The sequence below is a fragment of the Lithobates pipiens genome, unplaced genomic scaffold (genome assembly GCF_037356315.1).
Source record: "Lithobates pipiens isolate NorthernLeopardFrog02 unplaced genomic scaffold, aLitPip1_a1.2 Scaffold_8, whole genome shotgun sequence".
NCBI lineage: Eukaryota > Metazoa > Chordata > Amphibia > Anura > Ranidae > Lithobates > Lithobates pipiens.
Genome location: NW_027507903.1, coordinates 104,039,526 through 104,058,635, shown reverse-complemented (window position 1 = coordinate 104,058,635; position 19,110 = coordinate 104,039,526). Strand labels below are relative to the sequence as shown.

General features: G+C 43.8%; 1 protein-coding gene across 1 annotated transcript in view; it reads right to left on the bottom strand.

The window, feature by feature from the left end:
• COMMD4 (COMM domain containing 4) overlaps positions 1 to 19,110 on the bottom strand; it is a 47,760-nt gene that overhangs the window by 19,559 nt on the left and 9,091 nt on the right. The window contains exons 2-4 of the mRNA XM_077472564.1: positions 13,365 to 13,436; positions 12,411 to 12,476; positions 12,168 to 12,207 (exon numbers count right to left, since the gene is read on the bottom strand). Of these exons, the coding sequence (XP_077328690.1) occupies positions 12,168 to 12,207; positions 12,411 to 12,476; positions 13,365 to 13,436 (178 nt within the window). The remainder of the gene's footprint in view (positions 1 to 12,167; positions 12,208 to 12,410; positions 12,477 to 13,364; positions 13,437 to 19,110) is intronic.

Here is a 19,110-nt window from a genome sequence, read left to right as displayed (position 1 = left end):
ATAAAATCATATTTAAAAAAAAACGCACAAAATGAAAAATAAACGCACAATGTAAAAATGAATCAATTATCAAATGTTGATCTATAAATTATACCACATGATGAATATATATCTCAGAGTGCACAATGACTAAATAAAAAAGCCAATACTATTAAAAAAATATATATGAAAGAACGCTTGTCACAATTGAATTTAAATTGTGCAGGTACAATAATGCAAATATTAGTCCTCTAATTAACAAGATTTGCACATTGCACTTTGCACAGATTTTACAAAAACACACCCACTAATTTAATTTTAATTTTTGCATTTTTTACATTTCCTGGGGTTATAAAACATCAGAGTAGAGCGCCTTTACTACCTGTATTTATAACATTGGTATACTGTTCCAACTTTTTGTGAGCCTGGAGTAGTGGCAGCCCTCTTATATCCACCGTTCCTTTTTGCAGCTTATTCATAGCGCAAACCCCTTTTTTTCTGTTATTATCTGTCCAACTCCGCCCACCCGCTTAAGTCCATACTTTTTCTCTGCCGCTAAAGAAATATCCTGTGCATGCGCTGTTAATAGCATTGAAGTGGCGCATGCGCGCTAAAGGGCCGCCGTCAGCTGTTTCAGTGGCGGAGCCGCACCGGAAGGGACTGGGTTACAATTTACAACACCGCCGCCAGGTGTGCCAAGATGGCCTCCAGCTCCGGAGCTGGACCACAGACCGCTCCACGGATCGCACGGTGCGGACCAACTAATCGATAATGAAAATCGTTGACAACGATTTTCATTATCGATTAATCGTTTCAGCCCTAAATGTTATATACAGTATCTCTCTCCCCTAATGGTTTATACAGTATATCCCCTCTAAATGTATATGCAGTATATCTCCTCTAATAGTATATGCAGTATATCTCTCTTCTAATAGTATATATCAGGGGTTGACAAATTAGCTTGGAATCTAGGAGTCAGCTTAAAAAGTTAGGAGCCAGGTCCGTGACGGCGATCCGGACCTGTCCCTGGCCTGACATGGAGACGAGTGAGGGGAAGATAGCAGCGCCGTCGCCGCGCCCCCCCCCCCCCCCCCTCCAAGTCATTGCCCATAGCTCTTAGAGGGACATTTTATTTATTTTTTTCAAATGACAATTTTTTTTTCCAATTGTGTAAATATGAGATCCGAGGTCTCTCTGACCCCAGATCTCATATTTAAGAGGACCTGTCATGCTTTTTCTATTACAAGGGATTTTTACATTCCTTGTAATAAGAATAAAAGTGACACAACATTTTTTTTAAAAGAACAGTGGAATAAAAAAAAAGTTAAAATAAGCAGAAAAAATAATAATTTTTAAACGCGCCCTGTCCTGCTCGCATATAAAATCGGTGTTCGAACCACACATAGGAGGTAGCGCCGTGATCGGTAGAGCGAGAGCAATAATTCTAGCCCCAGACCTCCTCTGTAACTCAAAACGTGCAACCTGTAGAATTTTTTTAAACGTCGCCTATGGAGATTTTAAAGGGTAAAAGTTTGTCGCCATTCCATGAGCGGGTGCAATTTTGAAGCGTGACATGTTGGTTATCAATTTACTCGGCGTAACATTATCTTTCACAATATAAAAAATAATTGGGCTAACTTTACTGTTTTGTTTTTTTATTAACTAAATTATTTTTCCCAACAAAAGTGCGCTTGTAAGTCCGCTGCACAAATACGGTGTGACAGACTGTATTGCAACAACCACCATTTTATTCTCTAGGGTGTTAGAATAAAAAATATATATAATGTTTAGGGGGTTCTAAATAAAGGGAAGAAGAGGCAGGTAATATAAAACAGGCAGAGGAAACTGCAGAGGAAATTAGCATTGCTGGTTTGTCATACCAACAGCGACCACAAGAGGGCGCCAGATTCCATAAGGAATCATAGGACCGCAGAAGGCCTCAAAGCCGCGGCCTAAATTTTCGGCCGCCGGCGGAACGGCCCGACGCGATCACGCTGGGGGGGTCCACAGAGACAGGATACCCCCAGCTGTGCTGCCCCAGGCGCGAGGTCGCTATTTCTAGTCGCCAATGCGACCTGGCGCCCGGGTTTTGTCGAGCCCTGGTATATATCCTCTAATAGTATATACAGTATATCTTCAATAGTATATCTCCTCTAATAGTATATATCCCCTCTAATATATACACATTATATATCCCCCTCTAATATATACAGAATATCTCTTCTGTCTGTTATTCTCAGAGTGGATTAGATATTGCTCCCTAACCATATAGTTGGTTATTTATATTTACCACTGCATAGAAAAATTGCCTTTTTTTAAGACTTTACATATTAACTAAATTATACACCACACTTTTTTTTTAAGGTTATTAACCGATTAATTGAAACAATAATCGGTCAACTAATCGATTATGAAAATAATCGTTAGTTGCAGCCCTACTCCGATGATTCGTTCTACAACCATTTATTCAGAAGTCCTTTAGTTTAGTCCATATAAAAAGAATAATCGCAATGTGATAGGTTGTGTAACCATAAAATGCCCATCCACAAATGGCAGCCTCCACAAGGGGATTAGAAGCAAAATCCAGCAGGAGCTACAGAGTATAAAAGAGAAGAGAGGCGCCTCTAAGTGTAACAATATGGTTGCATTTAATGAAGGTACAACATTTAGCAACTCACATGGTTGATGATTAAAATAGGGACATCTGAGTATGCCAACATCCAGGGTAAAGCTGTCAACATAGACAGTCCTCTGCACCGCCGGCCTTTACCACTTTCAGTCTGCAATTGTGGCCGGGAAGACTACCCTGCAGTAGAGCGGTTTGAAAGCGAGGCTCATGCGCAGCGTGGAAGCTATGTCGTCGAATGTACATAATGATAATCAGAAAATGTCCATTTGCTTATGTGTATACATGTTTCTATGCTCCTTACTTATTATGTAGCATACAGATTGACCCTGTTCTGCGGAGCCAAGATGGCGTCTATACCCTACATCCCCCGCATTAAAAGAATGCATTCGAGATAACAGAACCAGCTTCAACCAAACTTCAAGCATCAAGTTTCTTCATTTCTCTTGTATTGTAACCAATAAGATGTACCAATTAGACTGACATAGTAATGACGTATCTTTCTGTATAAAATATTAACACCGCCCACGAATAAATCAGTATTTAGAAGTAGCCTGAACTGAACGTATCTCAGAGAGCGTTTACTTCTAATGTGCATGCACATTTATACTTTTTAATTAGGAATAGCAGCAGATAACCAAGAACTAATTTATAGTTCTAATCCATCACAACTGGCGCCCGTGTGTGGAGCGGCTTTCAGGCCACAATCGAAGGGAGACCGCATTCCAGGACTGAACGGCTGGCCAGATCAGAGAAGGGGGTTAAGCGCGCAGCCCTAACAGTACGGTAAGCATATTTATCCTTACCATTTGTACGACCTCTCTGGTTTGGCTGGTTGATTTGGTCTTGTTGGCTCCTTTTGATTGTTCAAAGAGGCAGGTAACTTATTTCTCGCCTGAAGCCGTTTTAACGAACCTGCTAATGGTTTTCTGCTGACTATTATCTGTTCAGTGTCTGTCATTCTGAAGGATTGCAAATTTAGCAGACTGAAAGTGCAGCTGCAGGCGTGTGTCCATCCTCACCCCTAGATTCTACCTCTAGTGGTGGGGTGGAATTCTGCAGGCATTTATAGATGGGGTTACTCGAGGTTGGCTGTGTAGGACCTCTGAGGGTTAATCTCAAGCTGTGAATTAGGGCAGTTTGAAAGAAGGCTTGCGGAAGTGGCAGCCTTGCAAAACGTCTATGAATGTTCTGCTCGGGAAAGCTTTCCTGAGGGTTTATCTCAAACTGTGAATTAGGGCAGTTTGAATGAAGGCTAGCTGGAATTTGGCAGTCTTGTGACTCAGGTGAGCTTTTCCCGAGAGCTATCTTTGCAGTTCAAAGAGTGTCAGGTGTCATGTCCTGTGTGTATTTGTCCATTACTGTTTGATATACACGAAGAGGGTGATGGTGAGAGAAAGTGGCTACCTGAAGGATCAGTTGGGCCATAAGCCACTGCTCCACACCACCTCTGACGTGCTAGTTTTGACCCTCGAACAGTGAGGAGTGTGCGAGGAGACAGATCTCTCGGAGGGATGTGAGCCCCCACCCTAGGAATTCTTTGATAAGACAGCAGTCAGAGGAGTATTAACCACTTTGTTGTCTGTATTCTCCTCTTAAGCCGTCCGCTGAAAAAGAGAGAGAGAGAGAGAGAGAGAGAGAGAGAGAGAGAGAGAGAGAGAGAGAGAGAAGGGAATGCTAGAATGTGATATTAGAAGAGGAGAGAAGATGTTGCAAGAAGCAGAGGAATGGCATGTGCTGATAAGCAGACAAAGTAGAGTCTGTGTGATAACGGCTTATTGGATGTGGCAGAAGCATGGTACAGGACGGCAAGGTCATTGCACAAAGAAGGTTGGATAGAAGAGGAAATCAAGAAAGATGCAAATTGTACTATGTATGTGAATCACAGAGTTGATAATGTGGCTGTACCGCCCCCATATACAAAAACTGGAACGAAGGAGGAGAGGGACAACCCTGCTATCCGCCCACTCCCTTCTCACCACCCCAACTTGAGCACAACCCACTGTGACCACTCCCAGGCGGCCATCTTGGTACACCCAAGCCCTCACTTCAGGCACAGCCCAGTGCACTTCCTGCTGGCGGCCATTTTGGTACACCCAATAGGCCCAGCCATGGCATATAACCAGTTCTTCCCGTTTTAAACCAGGATGGTTCCTACCACACACCTGTCTTCCCTAATATGGAAGCACTACCTTCACAGGCCGGATATGTTAATGATGAAGAAGTGTCCGAGTGGGAAGACCAACAACAGGCAGCAAGGCCACCTGCTGATTTAACCCCTAATCCGGCTCCGGACTCACAGTTCCGAGAGGATCTCAAACATATGCTGACAACCATGAGAAACAGTGCCCATTCTCAGCCCCCCCGCCTCAACACCAGTCTCGGTTACCAGAAGGGGCACTGGTGATGTATGTCGCTTTTACCCCATCACAAGCAGCAACCTTAGTGACAAGTCTGCCTGACCCAGAGAAACAGCCAATGCCCTTCTACCGCAGGATAGTGCAGATACAAGAAGCTTACTCAGCTGCCTGGAGAGACTTGATCAGCCTATGCCAAATTAAAGCAGGACATGTCTTTTGGCCAGTCATGCAGACAGCCTTCAATGATGCCTGCCTGGCAAGTGCCACTTCTTATACCTCAGGCTTGGAGTTCTGTGCACAACTCCGCGACTGGGCAAAGGAGAAATTGGCAGATCAGACCACCACAATCCAAGATATTGCCCAAGATAAAGAGGAGTCTGTGGAGAAGTATCATGCTAGACTCATACAGGCCTTTGAACATCTGGGCTTCTCCCTCTATGAAAAGACACACACACACACACACACACACACGTGTTATCATCTGCTTTTGTCTCAGGACTCAGACAGGATATCAGAAAAATCCTGATGGTGGCCCGCCCTGAATATCGCTCAATGAAAATGTCCAATTTACTGTTGGTGGCCAGAGGGATAGAAAACCAAAAAGGAAAAAAACCAACGCCCCTCATGGTAACACAAGACGAAGATCCTGCCTACACTCGTCCACCACCACTGCCCAATGCCAGGGAAAAGATCATCTGTTACAACTGTGGGAAGCGGGGTCACATCAGAAGAGTACGTAGAGCCCCAAGACATCTGAGACAAGACAGGGATCCCCGCGAAGTGCAACGTGGACATGAACCTCCACCACCACGCCCCAACTCATGCTAGGAAATGAGAAAACCCGTGTCACCCCTTATGACAGTGTCCTCAAATGAGACTGGGGGACCCCTAGCAAAGGTCACGTTACCTATACAAGGAAAACCTACCACTTGTTTCATTGACATGAGTGCAGCCAGGAGTGTGTTGAGGGCTGAGGACCTGCCTGATAATTCTTTCCTTTCCACTATTGATGTTTCCTGCGTGGGAGTGGATGGGGTGCCCCGCTCCAGTCCACTCACTGAGCCTCTCCAAGTGGGGACATTTCCTGATTTGCTTACCAGATTTGTGGTGTCCTCTACATGTCCCTTGAATCTACAAGGAGCTGATGTGCTGTCAAGACTACAGGCGTCAATCATTTTCACACCTATGGGGGGGGGGGTGAAGTTACATACTCCCCTATCCTTGGAAGACTCATCTGCTTTGTATTCTCTGCCTCTCCTGATGACACTTCATGAAGCAATAACTCCAAGTTCAATACCAAAAGAAGTACTTGACAGAATTCCTGCGTGTCTATGGTCCACAGGCCCGGAAGACATTGGTCACTTAAAAGTGCCACCAGTTTCAGTCAAGCTCAAAGAGGGCGCATCATTGCCCAGAAACCACAATACCCACTTAAGTTGGCTCAATCAGAAGCTATCTCAAAACATGTAGCTGCCTTGGTCCAGAATGGGGCCTTGATCCCCTGTACCTCACCATGTAATACACCTCTTTTTCCTGTCAAGAAGAAAACACCTAAGGGAGAACCTGACAGATACAGGATGGTGCAGGATCTGCGAGCAATTAACGAAGTCACAGTGTTGGACACCCCAATTGTGCCAAATCCACATACCTTATTATCAGCTGTACCTCCAATGGCTGAGTACTTCACTGTGGTGGACCTGGCAAATGCATTCTACAGTGTACCCCTGCATCCTTCCTGCAGGTACCTCTTTGCCTTCTCCCACGAAAAGAAACAGTATACCTGGGCAGTTATGCCAGAAGAGGCACAGAACTCTCCAAGCTAGTTTGCAAATGCTACGGCTATCATCCTTGACACATAACAAGAGGATCACCTGGAAGTGATTCTCCTCCAATATGTTGATGACCTTCTCCACTGTGCAGCTGACTTACCCACTGTTGAAGTCACCTCAGAAAGCCAGTTGTGCTATCTTGCCAAACAGGGCTGCAAAACCTCAAAGCCCAAATTGCAGTGGTGCTCAACATCTGTAATTGTTCTTGGACACTGTCTTGTCCCATGGGACAAGACACCTCACTGAAGACAGGGTGAAAGCAATCTCTGACATCCCACTGCCACAAGGCCAGAAGCCCCTTCATTCCTTCCTTGGACTAATTTCGTATTGCAGAGCATGGATTCCAGAAAGCTCCCTACTGATGCAAGCTTTGTATGATACCCTGAAAGCAGACCCCTTCCAGATGTTTCCTGAAGCAATATCCAACTTTGAGGCCTTCAAGCACACCATCTCTGGCGCTAGGGCTCCCAGACTACGACAAAACGTTCAAGCCCTTTGTATCCGAACATCTGGGACATGCTACAGGTGTACTCGCCCAATCACACGGCATCTGCCTACGCCCTATAGGATATTATTCCTGTCGGCTGGATGCGATAGCAAGAGGAGGCCCATCGTGTCTGTGAGCTGTCTTTGCTGCACAAGCCTTGTTTGACAAAACTTCAAACTTGGCTCTCGGACTCTGCCTTGTTCTGCTTGTTCCCCATGACATTGCTCCCATACTCCACCAAGATCCAGCCGAAACATCTGTCCATTGCCAGACACTTGAGACTCCTGTGTTTCTACCTTCTAGACAGCATTACTCTATTACGTTGTCAAACACCAAAACCTACCACCCTTCTTCCACTTCTCGAGGGGGGTAAGGAGGAGGAGTCGAGTCTTGACTTGTCACCCCATAACTGCATCGAACTAATGCAGCTGGAAACCACGCATCTCCCCACCGTGAGTGAAATACCCCTGCAGGATCCAGGTCACCACTGAAAACTCGGTTCTCCAAACTGAAACCTTACCGCCGGTGATGTCTGCACAGGTGGCAGAGCTGCAAGCACTTACTACAGCATGTAAATTGGCAGAGGGAAAAAGAGCCAACATTCATACGGACTCAAGATATGCTTTCAGCGTTGCCCATTATTTTGGTGTTATCTGGAAGGACAGAGGGTTCCTAACGGCTGCAGGAACACCTGTGAAACAGCTCAGCCATCAAGGACTTGGATGCCCTGCTTCTCCCAACCCAAGTGACTATTCTAAAAGTAAAAGCACACAACAAACTCAACTTGAAGGAAGCTCGAGGCAATCTAGCCGATTCAGCTGCCAAACAGACAGCCAATGGTCCACGGGAAGTGGACAGCAGGGTGGTAGAAGACCACTCCATGCTTACCCTACAGACTCTCCCAGTGGACAGAGTTTATCTGAAATAATTACAGGAAGCAGCAAGTCTGGATGAGAAGGAAAGCTGGAAACGGAGAGGAGGAACTCTCAGAGATGGACTATTCGAGTGCAACAAGAAGCCTTGTCTACCCAGGAGTATGTACCCAGCCATGGTGCAATGGGGAAATGGAACTGCCCACTTGACAAAGACTCTTATGAACTTATGAGTTACTTCATTGACCAACAACTTCTGCAGATCATGCACTATCTGCAACAAATGTAACCCAGAATGTACAGAAAAGGCACAGAAGAAGCACCTGGCAAAAGCTCTTATACCCCTTCCAGAGGATACAAATTGATCACTCCCAAATGTCAAAGGAGTGACAGATTCGAATACGCCCTAGTGGAGGTGGACATGACTGCCAGGACCACAGCTAAGGAACTACTGAGTGAGATAGTATGTAGATTTGAGGTCCCAGAGGTGATAGAGAGTGATCAGGCCCAGCCTTCACAGCAACCCTTACAAAAGATTAGGGCAGCACTGGGGGTTCAGTTGGCTCTACACACCCCTTACCACCCTCAAAGTAGCGGGAAGGTAGAAAGGATGAAAGGGACACTAGAAAAACAGGATGTTAAAGATGGCCCAAAAGACTAACATGAGTCGGCCAGACAGTTTGCCCATTGCCCTGTTCAGTGTCAGACACACACCCCGGGGGAAATATGCCCTATCTCCTTATAAAATTTAGTTTGGTTCAGCCCCCAGACTTGGCTGTCACTTTCCACAACAGTTACAGTTGCAATCTGATGTGTTGACTAATTATGTAACCGCATTATCACGAGAATTAACCCAAATGCATGTCCAGGTGTTTTCTTCCATTCCAGATCCTGAATTAGATACAGGAACACACCAACTACTACCTGGAGATTGGGGGCTGGTAAAGAAATTTGTGAGAAAACATTCTCTTGAACCCAGATATGATGGTCCATTCCAAGTTTTGCTGACCACAGCCACCTCAGTGGAATTGGCCGGGAAGAATACCTGAATATACGCCTCCCACTGCAAGAAAGCTCCACCCCCGAGGACAAGATCCCGCCCACTTCATGACAACCATGCTGCATATCCTTTTTCTGTTTGGTCTAGAGGGGAGGCCCAGGAGGTGGTCATCACAAAAAAAAAAAAAAAAAAAAAAATGATAACATAATTACATTTTGGTACAACTCTTCAGGTACACATGTGACCACCTTTACCTTTGATTACTGTGACATAGTACCTTGTCCGTTTGACTCTTTCATGGCAATGCCATTGGTACAGTGACATCCCTGTTGGTAAGGTGAGACATCCCTGATGGTAATATGTGTGTTTTACAGACAGTTACTGGGGCCAGAATTGTGGTTCCTGGGAGGGACAGTGGGTTGAAACATAGGACCAGATTAGAGGGTATCTGGACCGGTGAATGTGCCCTGAAAAGGTGATTACGCCCCTCCATATCCTAGCAGAAGATACCCCTGACACATACACTGACCCAGCACACAGTCAGAGGAGGAAGCGAGCAGCTCTCTCCGGAAGCTTTGACCCTCATGTGCACATAGATGCTATAGGGGTCCCAAGGGGGGTCCCTGATGAATTCAAAGCCAGGGAATTGCTGGCCAGTTACCCCCCACTTCCTACATGACATTCCAGAACCGGATGGCCTTAGACATGCTGTTAGCTGAGAAAGGAAGTGTCTGTAAAAATAGAAAAAACGGGAACCTGTTGCACCTACATTCCTGATAATACCGGCCCAAATGGTAAAGTAACTTTAGCTATAAAGAAATTAGAAGATTTGTCATTGGAGTTGAAGAAGAACTCCGGTATTACAGACCCATGGGATCAATATTTTAGCTGGATGAGTGGGTGTCAGAAGGTGCTCGCCCAGATAGGGGTAACGGTACTAATAATCCTGGTTCTTTTACCCCCCCGATTGTATGCTGTATTCTACCTTTCGTAAAGAAGTTAATGAGCAAGGCTGTAGACAACAGCCCACCTACATTTCTCCACTAAGAAGAAGAGGACCCTCTTATGATGGAGGGTGACAAACCCTTCACTCCTCTACAGTCACTCCCTGTCCAAAATCTCACAATCCTCTAGGGTTATAGGGGTAGATAGCACCTGATTGCCCTTCTCCAGCTGTATCGAGGGGGGTAGTGAACTAGTTGCTGCCCAACTCTATATACAGCTTAAAAAGAGTTGCTGAGGAGAATGGGCCAGGTGAGTAGGACCTTTTAGATGAGGGACAGAAGAAAATAGCCATTTTAGGGGGGACTGTTAAGGAATCCAATGTACATAATGATAATCAGAAAATGTCTATTTGCTTATGTGTATACATGTTTCTATGCTCCTTACTTATTATGTAGCATACAGATTGACCCTGTTCTGCGGAGCCAAGATGGCGTCTATACCCTACATCCCCCGCATTAAAAGAATGCATTCGAGATAACAGAACCAGCTTCAACCAAACTTCAAGCATCAAGTTTCTTCATTTCTCTTGTATTGTAACCAATAAGATGTACCAATTAGACTGACATAGTAATGACGTATCTTTCTGTATAAAATATTAACACCGCCCACGAATAAATCAGTATTTAGAAGTAGCCTGAACTGAACGTATCTCAGAGAGTGTTTACTTCTAATGTGCATGCACATTTATACTTTTTAATTAGGAATAGCAGCAGATAACCAAGAACTAATTTATAGTTCTAATCCATCACAAGATGGCCTATGTGGACATCTTTACCCTGGATGCCTGCATACTTAGATGTGCCCGTTTTAATAATCAATCATGTGACTTGCTAAGTGTTGCACCTTCATTAAATGCAATCATATTACTACACTTAGAGGCGCCTCTGTTCTATTTTATACTCAGTTGTGATGCTATTTTTATATCAAGATATCGCTTGTATATCAAGTTAAAATTTATAAAAAAAATGTAGCTCGTCTTGCAAAACGCTTTCAAACAAAGTTACTCTCAAATCCAAGCTTTTACTGTAAAGAATAAAATGTTAACGCTCTGCAGACTACAAGCATTTAGATGGCTTTTCCCTTACTTTACCTGGTTATACTACCATTAACACGCTTCCTGTCTTAAAGTGACAACACTAATTGTACTGTATGAAGAAGCAGCATTATCATTCTAGGTCAAGAAGTGGTTTAGAACACCTCCCCCCTCTTTCCAAACCATGGGCAGAGGTGTTTTGTAGTCCAAACACACTTCCTTATATTGTTTCAGATAAGACTGCAAGATATCAACAGATACAACAAAACATGCTTAGTGAATATTTAACAAACCAAATAAGAGCAGTTAAACTTAAGTTCTTTGTGTATGTAAAGTCTAAAGTTGTCCGTTATGTCAGCATTTTAAAATCAACAAAGAAACTAGCTTGTGCACGCAGGCATTAAGCTGGCCATACATTAATCCATGTATGGGCACACTGGCTGTACAGAAGTCGATCTACCAATTGTCTTCTGTACAACCAGCTGTCAGGTTTTTCCAAATTGATCAGTGCCAGAAGCACTGATCATTGTATTCTGATGGTGGGGAAGGCTTCCAGGGGGAGGATTGGATGGGGAAATTGGATCTTTTTTTTTTTCCATTCAACTCACTGGTTGAAAAAAAAAAAAAAAATGATGAGTGTATGTACTGCCTTAATTTGCATTAGCACTTCCTTTCTCACTATACAAGCCAACAGTAATGCTAAAGCGGCTCAAAGAAACTTAAAGCAGCTTAGAAGGAGGTCATTTGCATTTGTCAAACAACTCAAGAATCTCAAAAGCATCTAAAAACAGAACTGAAACACACGCTGGGTGCACCTGAAACCATTCTGCATTTGCCCATCAATATAAGCCCAAAGTGTGCTGGCACAGTTCTGCCTCAGGAACTCCAGTCACCATCTAAGTAGGTAGTGTGGAAACTAAGCCTAGAAACAGATTTACACAACTAATGTACTATACACAAATGATAACATTCTTACCAAAACGAGCATCAGATGTTAGCTTCAAAATTTTTTCATACTGTTGGGGGAAAAAAACAAAAAAACTAAAACAAACACACAACTGAGGCATGAGCTGTAAACTTTCTCTTAAAGCTGAAGTTTGTCTTATTAAAGTAATCAGGATAAGCAATTTCATTACAGGAGGGGAACCTGTACAACTGTGCAAGACTGAAGGTAAGGCTGGAATACAGCTTGATCATTTTCAACCAATATTTAACTTACATCAATGGCTTCTCCCAACTGTTCTTTTAGCACTTGGGCACAGATCAACTTTAGCTTAACAGAGGACTGAAAATAGAAAAGGATAAAATTAAAATGTGAAAAAAAAAAAAAAAAAGTATGATGTTAAAAGGATAAGTTCACCTTTGGGAATATGTTACATGTTCCATCTGTTTTTAGGGTGTAACACGTTCCGCCCACACTGCCACATCAGTCATTCATACAGCTGTATGTGTGTGAATGAACTACAAGCCCAGGTATCCTTTGCAGTTGTCAGCTTGTAGTTCTCAATGAATTACCATGGCTTTGTGGAGTGCGGTGGTAGTTCATTGATTTCTTCCTGTCAGTGTATCTGCTTGCCCGTATGGGATGTACAGGCACAATGATATACTAACAGATCTGAAGACATGCATACTTTACGGGCTCCAAAAGAAAAAAATAAATAATTGCACTTTTTTTTACCTGCCAAAAAAAAAACGTGTATTTATTATTTTTTTCTAAAAGGTGAACTTATCCTTTAGGCTGCATTCACACCTAAGCGTTTCAAAGTCCGGCATTTTTACCACTTTTTTTACCGTGTTTTTGCCGCGCATTTGATCAGGTCACCAATGTAAAAGGCAGAAAAACGCCTGTAAACCTGCCCCAAAGAAGCTCGTTCTTTTTTGACCTTAGGGCATTTTTCAGGCAACAAAACGCTCAGATGTGAACAGGTGGCATTAAAATTAATTGGATTTTGCAAGTTGGGTTTTTTTTCCAGGCGTTTTTTAGGGCGTTTGACGAGCTGAAAACGCTCAGGTGTGAATGCAGCCTAAAAAGGAGACCATTCTTGACATAAACATGGAGGCTGCCAAAACATTCTCCAGGGTAATCAGAACAGAATGTTTTCACAAAGCCATTATCAACTAGACAAATGCATTATGCCTTTTATATAGAACATGTTAAAACATTCTACTTAACTATTTTAGCCAATGTGCTGATCTCTGCCAGAACCCAATCAGGGCAATCCAAGTCACCGCAGAAACGGAACCTCTAAAGTGAAATAAAGAATTACATGTTATTTGGTAAAAAATAAAATATCATATTACCATAACAAGAAGCAAAGATGATAGGGGATAGGAATAGTAAACAGTTTTATAAATTGGCATGTGGATTTTCTGATGACCAAGAGCAACAATATAAAAACAATATAAAAACACTTAAAGCCCATCTCTGTAATAAAGTTCACTCCCCTCCCCTGATCAATGGAATGCAAAATTAATAAAATCTAAAACACCCTTTTACTTACCTGAAGCTGTGGTCTTGTGGCACTCCAGTTCTGAGCCTTCTTTCCCCTTCTGTTTACTTTCTACAAGGTCCTTCTTTGGGTGTCCACGCCACTGCCTGCGTGAAGTACACACTTCCTAATGGCTGTCCAGTAGTGGTTTACTCCCAGGATTCAGGGCTTGGGGGGGGGCAGTGATATTTCGCTTGGAATGGGGCTTTAAAGTCTACGTACAGCCAAAACAATGCATGTTACCCCTATTAGTTTCTTTTTTGCTGTTGTAGTCCTATTGGGAAGATTTCTCTTCACTTGATTTCCTCGGGAGGTAAGTGATAGGGATGCCCCCGTTAGGCAGCTGTCACCCGAACTGGAATATTTAGCATTTTCCATCACTTTATCTGTGTCAGTGGTCACCTGGAGAAAAATGTACCCAGCTGGGATGCAGACTGCAATAATAACTAGAAAGGCATTCCAGTCCTTGCCCACTCGATCCAAAAAAAAAAAAAAAATTAAATAAAAGTTTGGGCTATATAGTATATACTCTATGCCAGTGATAGCAAACTTTGGCAACCCAGATATTTTGGAACTACATTTCCCATGATGCTCAACTACACTGCAGAATCCATGAGCATCATGGGAAACTGTAGTTTCAAAACATCTGGAATGCCAAGGCTCGCCATCACTGCTCTATGCTTTTATTTGCCAGGCAGACTGCAGAGCTGCAGATAGAAGTTGACTTTCCTATAGCTTGATGAATCATAGATTATAAAAGGGCCCCACAGAAGAGTTTTCATCAAAGTTCATACAATGAGAATTCAAAAGCTAATGCACAGCTGACACAAGTAAAGAGCTGGCCTGAATTTTTTTTAGTTGTCCAAGCAGCTCACATGCATTCTCCTCAAACTTCAACTCCTCCATCTCTGGTCTTTCATCGTTACCAATTTTATCATCGAGGTGCTTTCCCCACCCTTATACTGAATTTTTCTTTTCTAAAACACTAAAGACAAAGAGAACGGGCCGCTGGAGTGTTTGTTTGGGGGCATCAAACAGGAACTGCAAGTTAAATAACCAAACAGAGATTCAGCATCAGGTACACATGAGCTGTGAGAACAGACAGATTCAATGTCCTTGGCTGTGGTATGTTTCTCCTCGGTCTGCCTTTCTAAATAAGGACTTTTACCTGTATCCCGTCACGCTTAACGGGGAATACGGCACACCAGGAAGATAGGATTCCTTTACTTAGACAACCATTGGGAGTCTAACTGGTTTCCACAGAATGTTGGTACAAGTAAGTGGCACATGGGCCAGGGAACAAGTCTTCCCTGCACATTGGGTCCAACTTTAACCACCGCCACCACATCACACAGAAATAAAAATAAAAAGAATTCAAGTACTTTTATTATAATACTATATTAAATATTCCATATGTTACATAGTTAGTCAGATTGAAAAAAGACAAGTCCATCCAGTTCAACCACAAAAGAATGTTATAGTCAAAGCTATAAATGATTTGTGATTGTATTTTATTTTTTATATTTAAAATATAGTGCTGTCAATTGTATGCAGCACTTTACCATAAATTGCACATTAAAATCAGTCCCTGGCCCCAAGGAACTTACAATCTAAGGTCCCGAATTCACATTCATATGCTAGGGCTAGAGCTGCATGATTCTGGTTTAAAATGAGATTCACTGTTTTTTTAAAATTGCTTAAAGTGTATTTTTTCCCCAAAAAAGTTGCGTTTGAAAGACAGCTGCGCAAATACAGCGTGACATAAAATATTGTATTGCAACAACCGCCATTTTATTCTCCAGGGTCTCTGCTAAAAATATATATAAATGTTTGGAGGTTCCAAGTTATTTTCTAGCAAAAAAAAAAAAAACAGATTTTAACTTGTAAGCAACAAGTGTCAGAAAAAGGTTTATTTTTTAAGTTAAACTGACCTAACTTACAGACGGAGATTCATTCCTTTGATCGAAAAGAACATGTTACAATTTTACTCTACCTGACAAGTTTTATTTTATTTTTTTGTCAGCTGTTAGAAGTGGAGCAGAGATCTCTCTGCACTTGTTAAATAGAATCGATAAAAAGCTATTTTAAGATTGTGAGGAGATTCTTCAATGATTATCCGTGCAACTCGAGCTAGTGCCAATTTAAAAAAGAAACCATGTAACCTACCAGCATGTCTTTAGAGTGGGGGGGGGGGCGTGGTACCTGGAGGAAACCCACGTAGGCACAGGGAGAACATGTAGACTCCAAGCGGTAGTGCTATGTTTGGGATTTGAACAGACAACTCTAGTGCTGCTAGGTGGAAGGGCTAACCATTTAGCCCCTGTGCTGCTCATTTATCTATTATTATTTTTGTTGTTTTTTTTTACTAAGCTATATTTCCATCAGGTTAATTCTTTATATAGAAATCTCACTTTACAAATCAATATTGATTCCTGGGGGGCCCATCTGCAGTGAGATGAAAAAAAAAAAAAAAAAAGTATTTGATCCCCTGCTGATTTTGTACGTTTGCCCGCTGACAAAGAAATGATCAGTCTATAATTTTAAATGATACTTTTTTTTTTTTTTTAAAGTGGTTGTAAACCCTTACAACCAACTTTGACCTACAGGTAAGCCTAGATTAACCACTTGCCGACCGCCTCACGCCGATGTACGTCATCAGAATGGCACGGGCAGGCATAAGCACATATATGTACGTCCTTTGCCTCCCGCGGGTCGGGGGCCCGATCGGGCCCCCGCCCGGTGCCTGCGGCGGTCGGTTTTCGTTCGGGAGCGATCCCGGACGAGGGGACGGCCATTCATTCATGGCCACCCCCTCGCGATCGCTCCCGACGAATGGAAATCCCCGGTGACATCACTTCCTCTCCTGTAATGTAAACACAGGAGAGGAAGTGATGTATTCTCTCCTCCGTGTCGGTATTTTTCGTTCCGACACGGAGGAGAGCGGATCAGTGAGTTGCACCAACACATCCCACACACAGTAGAACATGCCAGGCACACTCACACCCCCCCTTTACCCCCCGATCACCCCCCCAATTACCCCTGCCCCCCAGTCACAGTGACACCAATGTCATTTTTTTTTTTTTTTTTTTTTTTTTTTGCATTGGTGTCATTTGTGACTGTAATAACTGTTAGGGCAGTTAGGGTTAGCCCCCTTTAGTTCTAATGTACCCCCCTAACCCCCCCAATAAAGGTTTAACCCCGTGATCACCCCCCGTCGCCAGTGTCACTAAGGCTGGGTTCACATTGCAGCGGTTTATGAGAACGAATGTGATTCGCACCGCACTGCAGTGCAAATCACATCCGATCTCTGTGCGATTCGAGTTCAGCCATTCGCCGCACCCGCCGCACCCGCCACACCCGCCGCACCCGCCGCAAATTCGCACGGGACCCTTTTTTTGGCCCGCAGCAGAATCGGATCGCATGGGTGTTCACACCATGCGATCCGAGTTTGCAGATCGCACTGCGATATGCGAACTGATCTGGGGGTGTCAGTAACATTTCACTGACACTCCCAGCAGTTCGCATAGGGCAGTGTGAACTGCCGCCGGGAGGCATGCGATGCGGGAACCCGCCGCGGATTCGCGGCGTTTCCGCATCGCTCCAGTGTGAACCCAGCCTAATAAGCGATCATTTTTCTGATCGCCGTATTAGTGTCACAGGTGACGCTAGTTAGGCAGGTAGGTATTTAGGTTCGCCGCAGCTTTTTATAGCGCTAGGGACCCCCATATACTACCGCATAAAGCCCCCTGATTGCCCCCTAGTTAACCCTTTCACCAGTGATCACCATATAACTGTTACAGGTGACGCTGGTTGGTTAGTTATTTTTTTATAGTTTCAGGGCACCCGCCATTTATTACCTAATAAAGGTTTAACCCCCTGATCACCCGGCAGGTGTCATTTGTGACTAATAACTGTTAGGGCAGTTAGGGTTAGCCCCCTTTAGTTCTAAGGTACCCCCCTAACCCCCCCAATAAAGGTTTAACCCCGTGATCACCCCCCGTCGCCAGTGTCACTAAGGCTGGGTTCACATTGCAGCGGTTTATGAGAACGGATGTGATTCGCACCGCACTGCAGTGCAAATCACATCCGATCTCTGTGCGATTCGAGTTCAGCTATACAGATAGTATGGCTGAATTCGTGTCGCACCCGCCGCAAACTCGCACGGGACCCTTTTTTTGGTCCGCAGCAGAATCGGATCGCATGGGTGTTCACACCATGCGATCCAAGTTTGCAGATCGCACTGCGATATGCGAACTGATCTGGGGGTGTCATTAACATTTCACTGACACTCCCAGCAGTTCGCATAGGGCAGTGTGAACTGCCGCCGGGAGGCATGCGATGCGGGAACCCGCCGCGCATTCGTGGCGTTCCCGCATCGCTCCAGTGTGAACCCAGCCTAATAAGCGATCGTTTTTCTGATCGCTGTATTAGTGTCACAGGTGACGCTAGTTAGGCAGGTAGGTATTTAGGTTCGCCGCAGCTTTTTATAGCGCCAGGGACCCCCATATACTACCGCATAAAGCCCCCTGATTGCCCCCTAGTTAACCCTTTCACCAGTGATCACCATATAACTGTTACAGGTGACGCTGGTTGGTTAGTTATTTTTTTATAGTTTCAGGGCACCCGCCATTTATTACCTAGTCTCACTAGTGTACCCCTAAATTTAGGGGTGTCTACTTTCTAAAATGGGGTCATTTGGGGGGGGGGGGTTTGTGCCATCTTGGCATTTTATGGCCTTCAAAACTGTAACGCCCTTAGAAAGCCTGAAGGCGGTGCTTGGTTTTTGGGGCCCCGTACGCGGCTAGGCTCCCAAAAAGTCCCACATATGTGGTATCCCCGTACTCAGGAGAAGCAGCAGAATTTATTTTGGGGTGTCATTTCACATATGCCCATGGCATGCGTGAGCAATATATCATTTAGTGACAACTTTGTGAAAAAAAAAAAAAGTTTGTAATTTTCCCGCAACTTGTGGCAAAATATAAAATATTCCATGGACTCAACATGCCTCTCAGCAAATAGCTTGGGGTGTCTACTTTCTAAAATGGGGTCATTTGTGGGGGTTTTGTGCCATCTTGGCATTTTATGGCCTTCAAAACTGTAATAGGTAGTGAGAAGTGAACTCAAAAAATTACGCCCTTAGAAAGCCTGAAGGCGGTGCTTGGTTTTCGGGGCCCCGTACGCGGCTAGGCTCCCAAAAAGTCCCACATATGTGGTATCCCCGTACTCAGGAGAAGCAGCAGAATTTATTTTGGGGTGTCATTTCACATATGCCCATGGCATGCATGAGCAATATATCATTTAGTGACAACTTTGTGAAAAAAAAAAAAAAAAAAAAAAAGTTTGTAATTTTCCCGCAACTTGTGGCAAAATATAAAATATTCCATGGACTCAACATGCCTCTCAGCAAATAGCTTGGGGTGTCTACTTTCT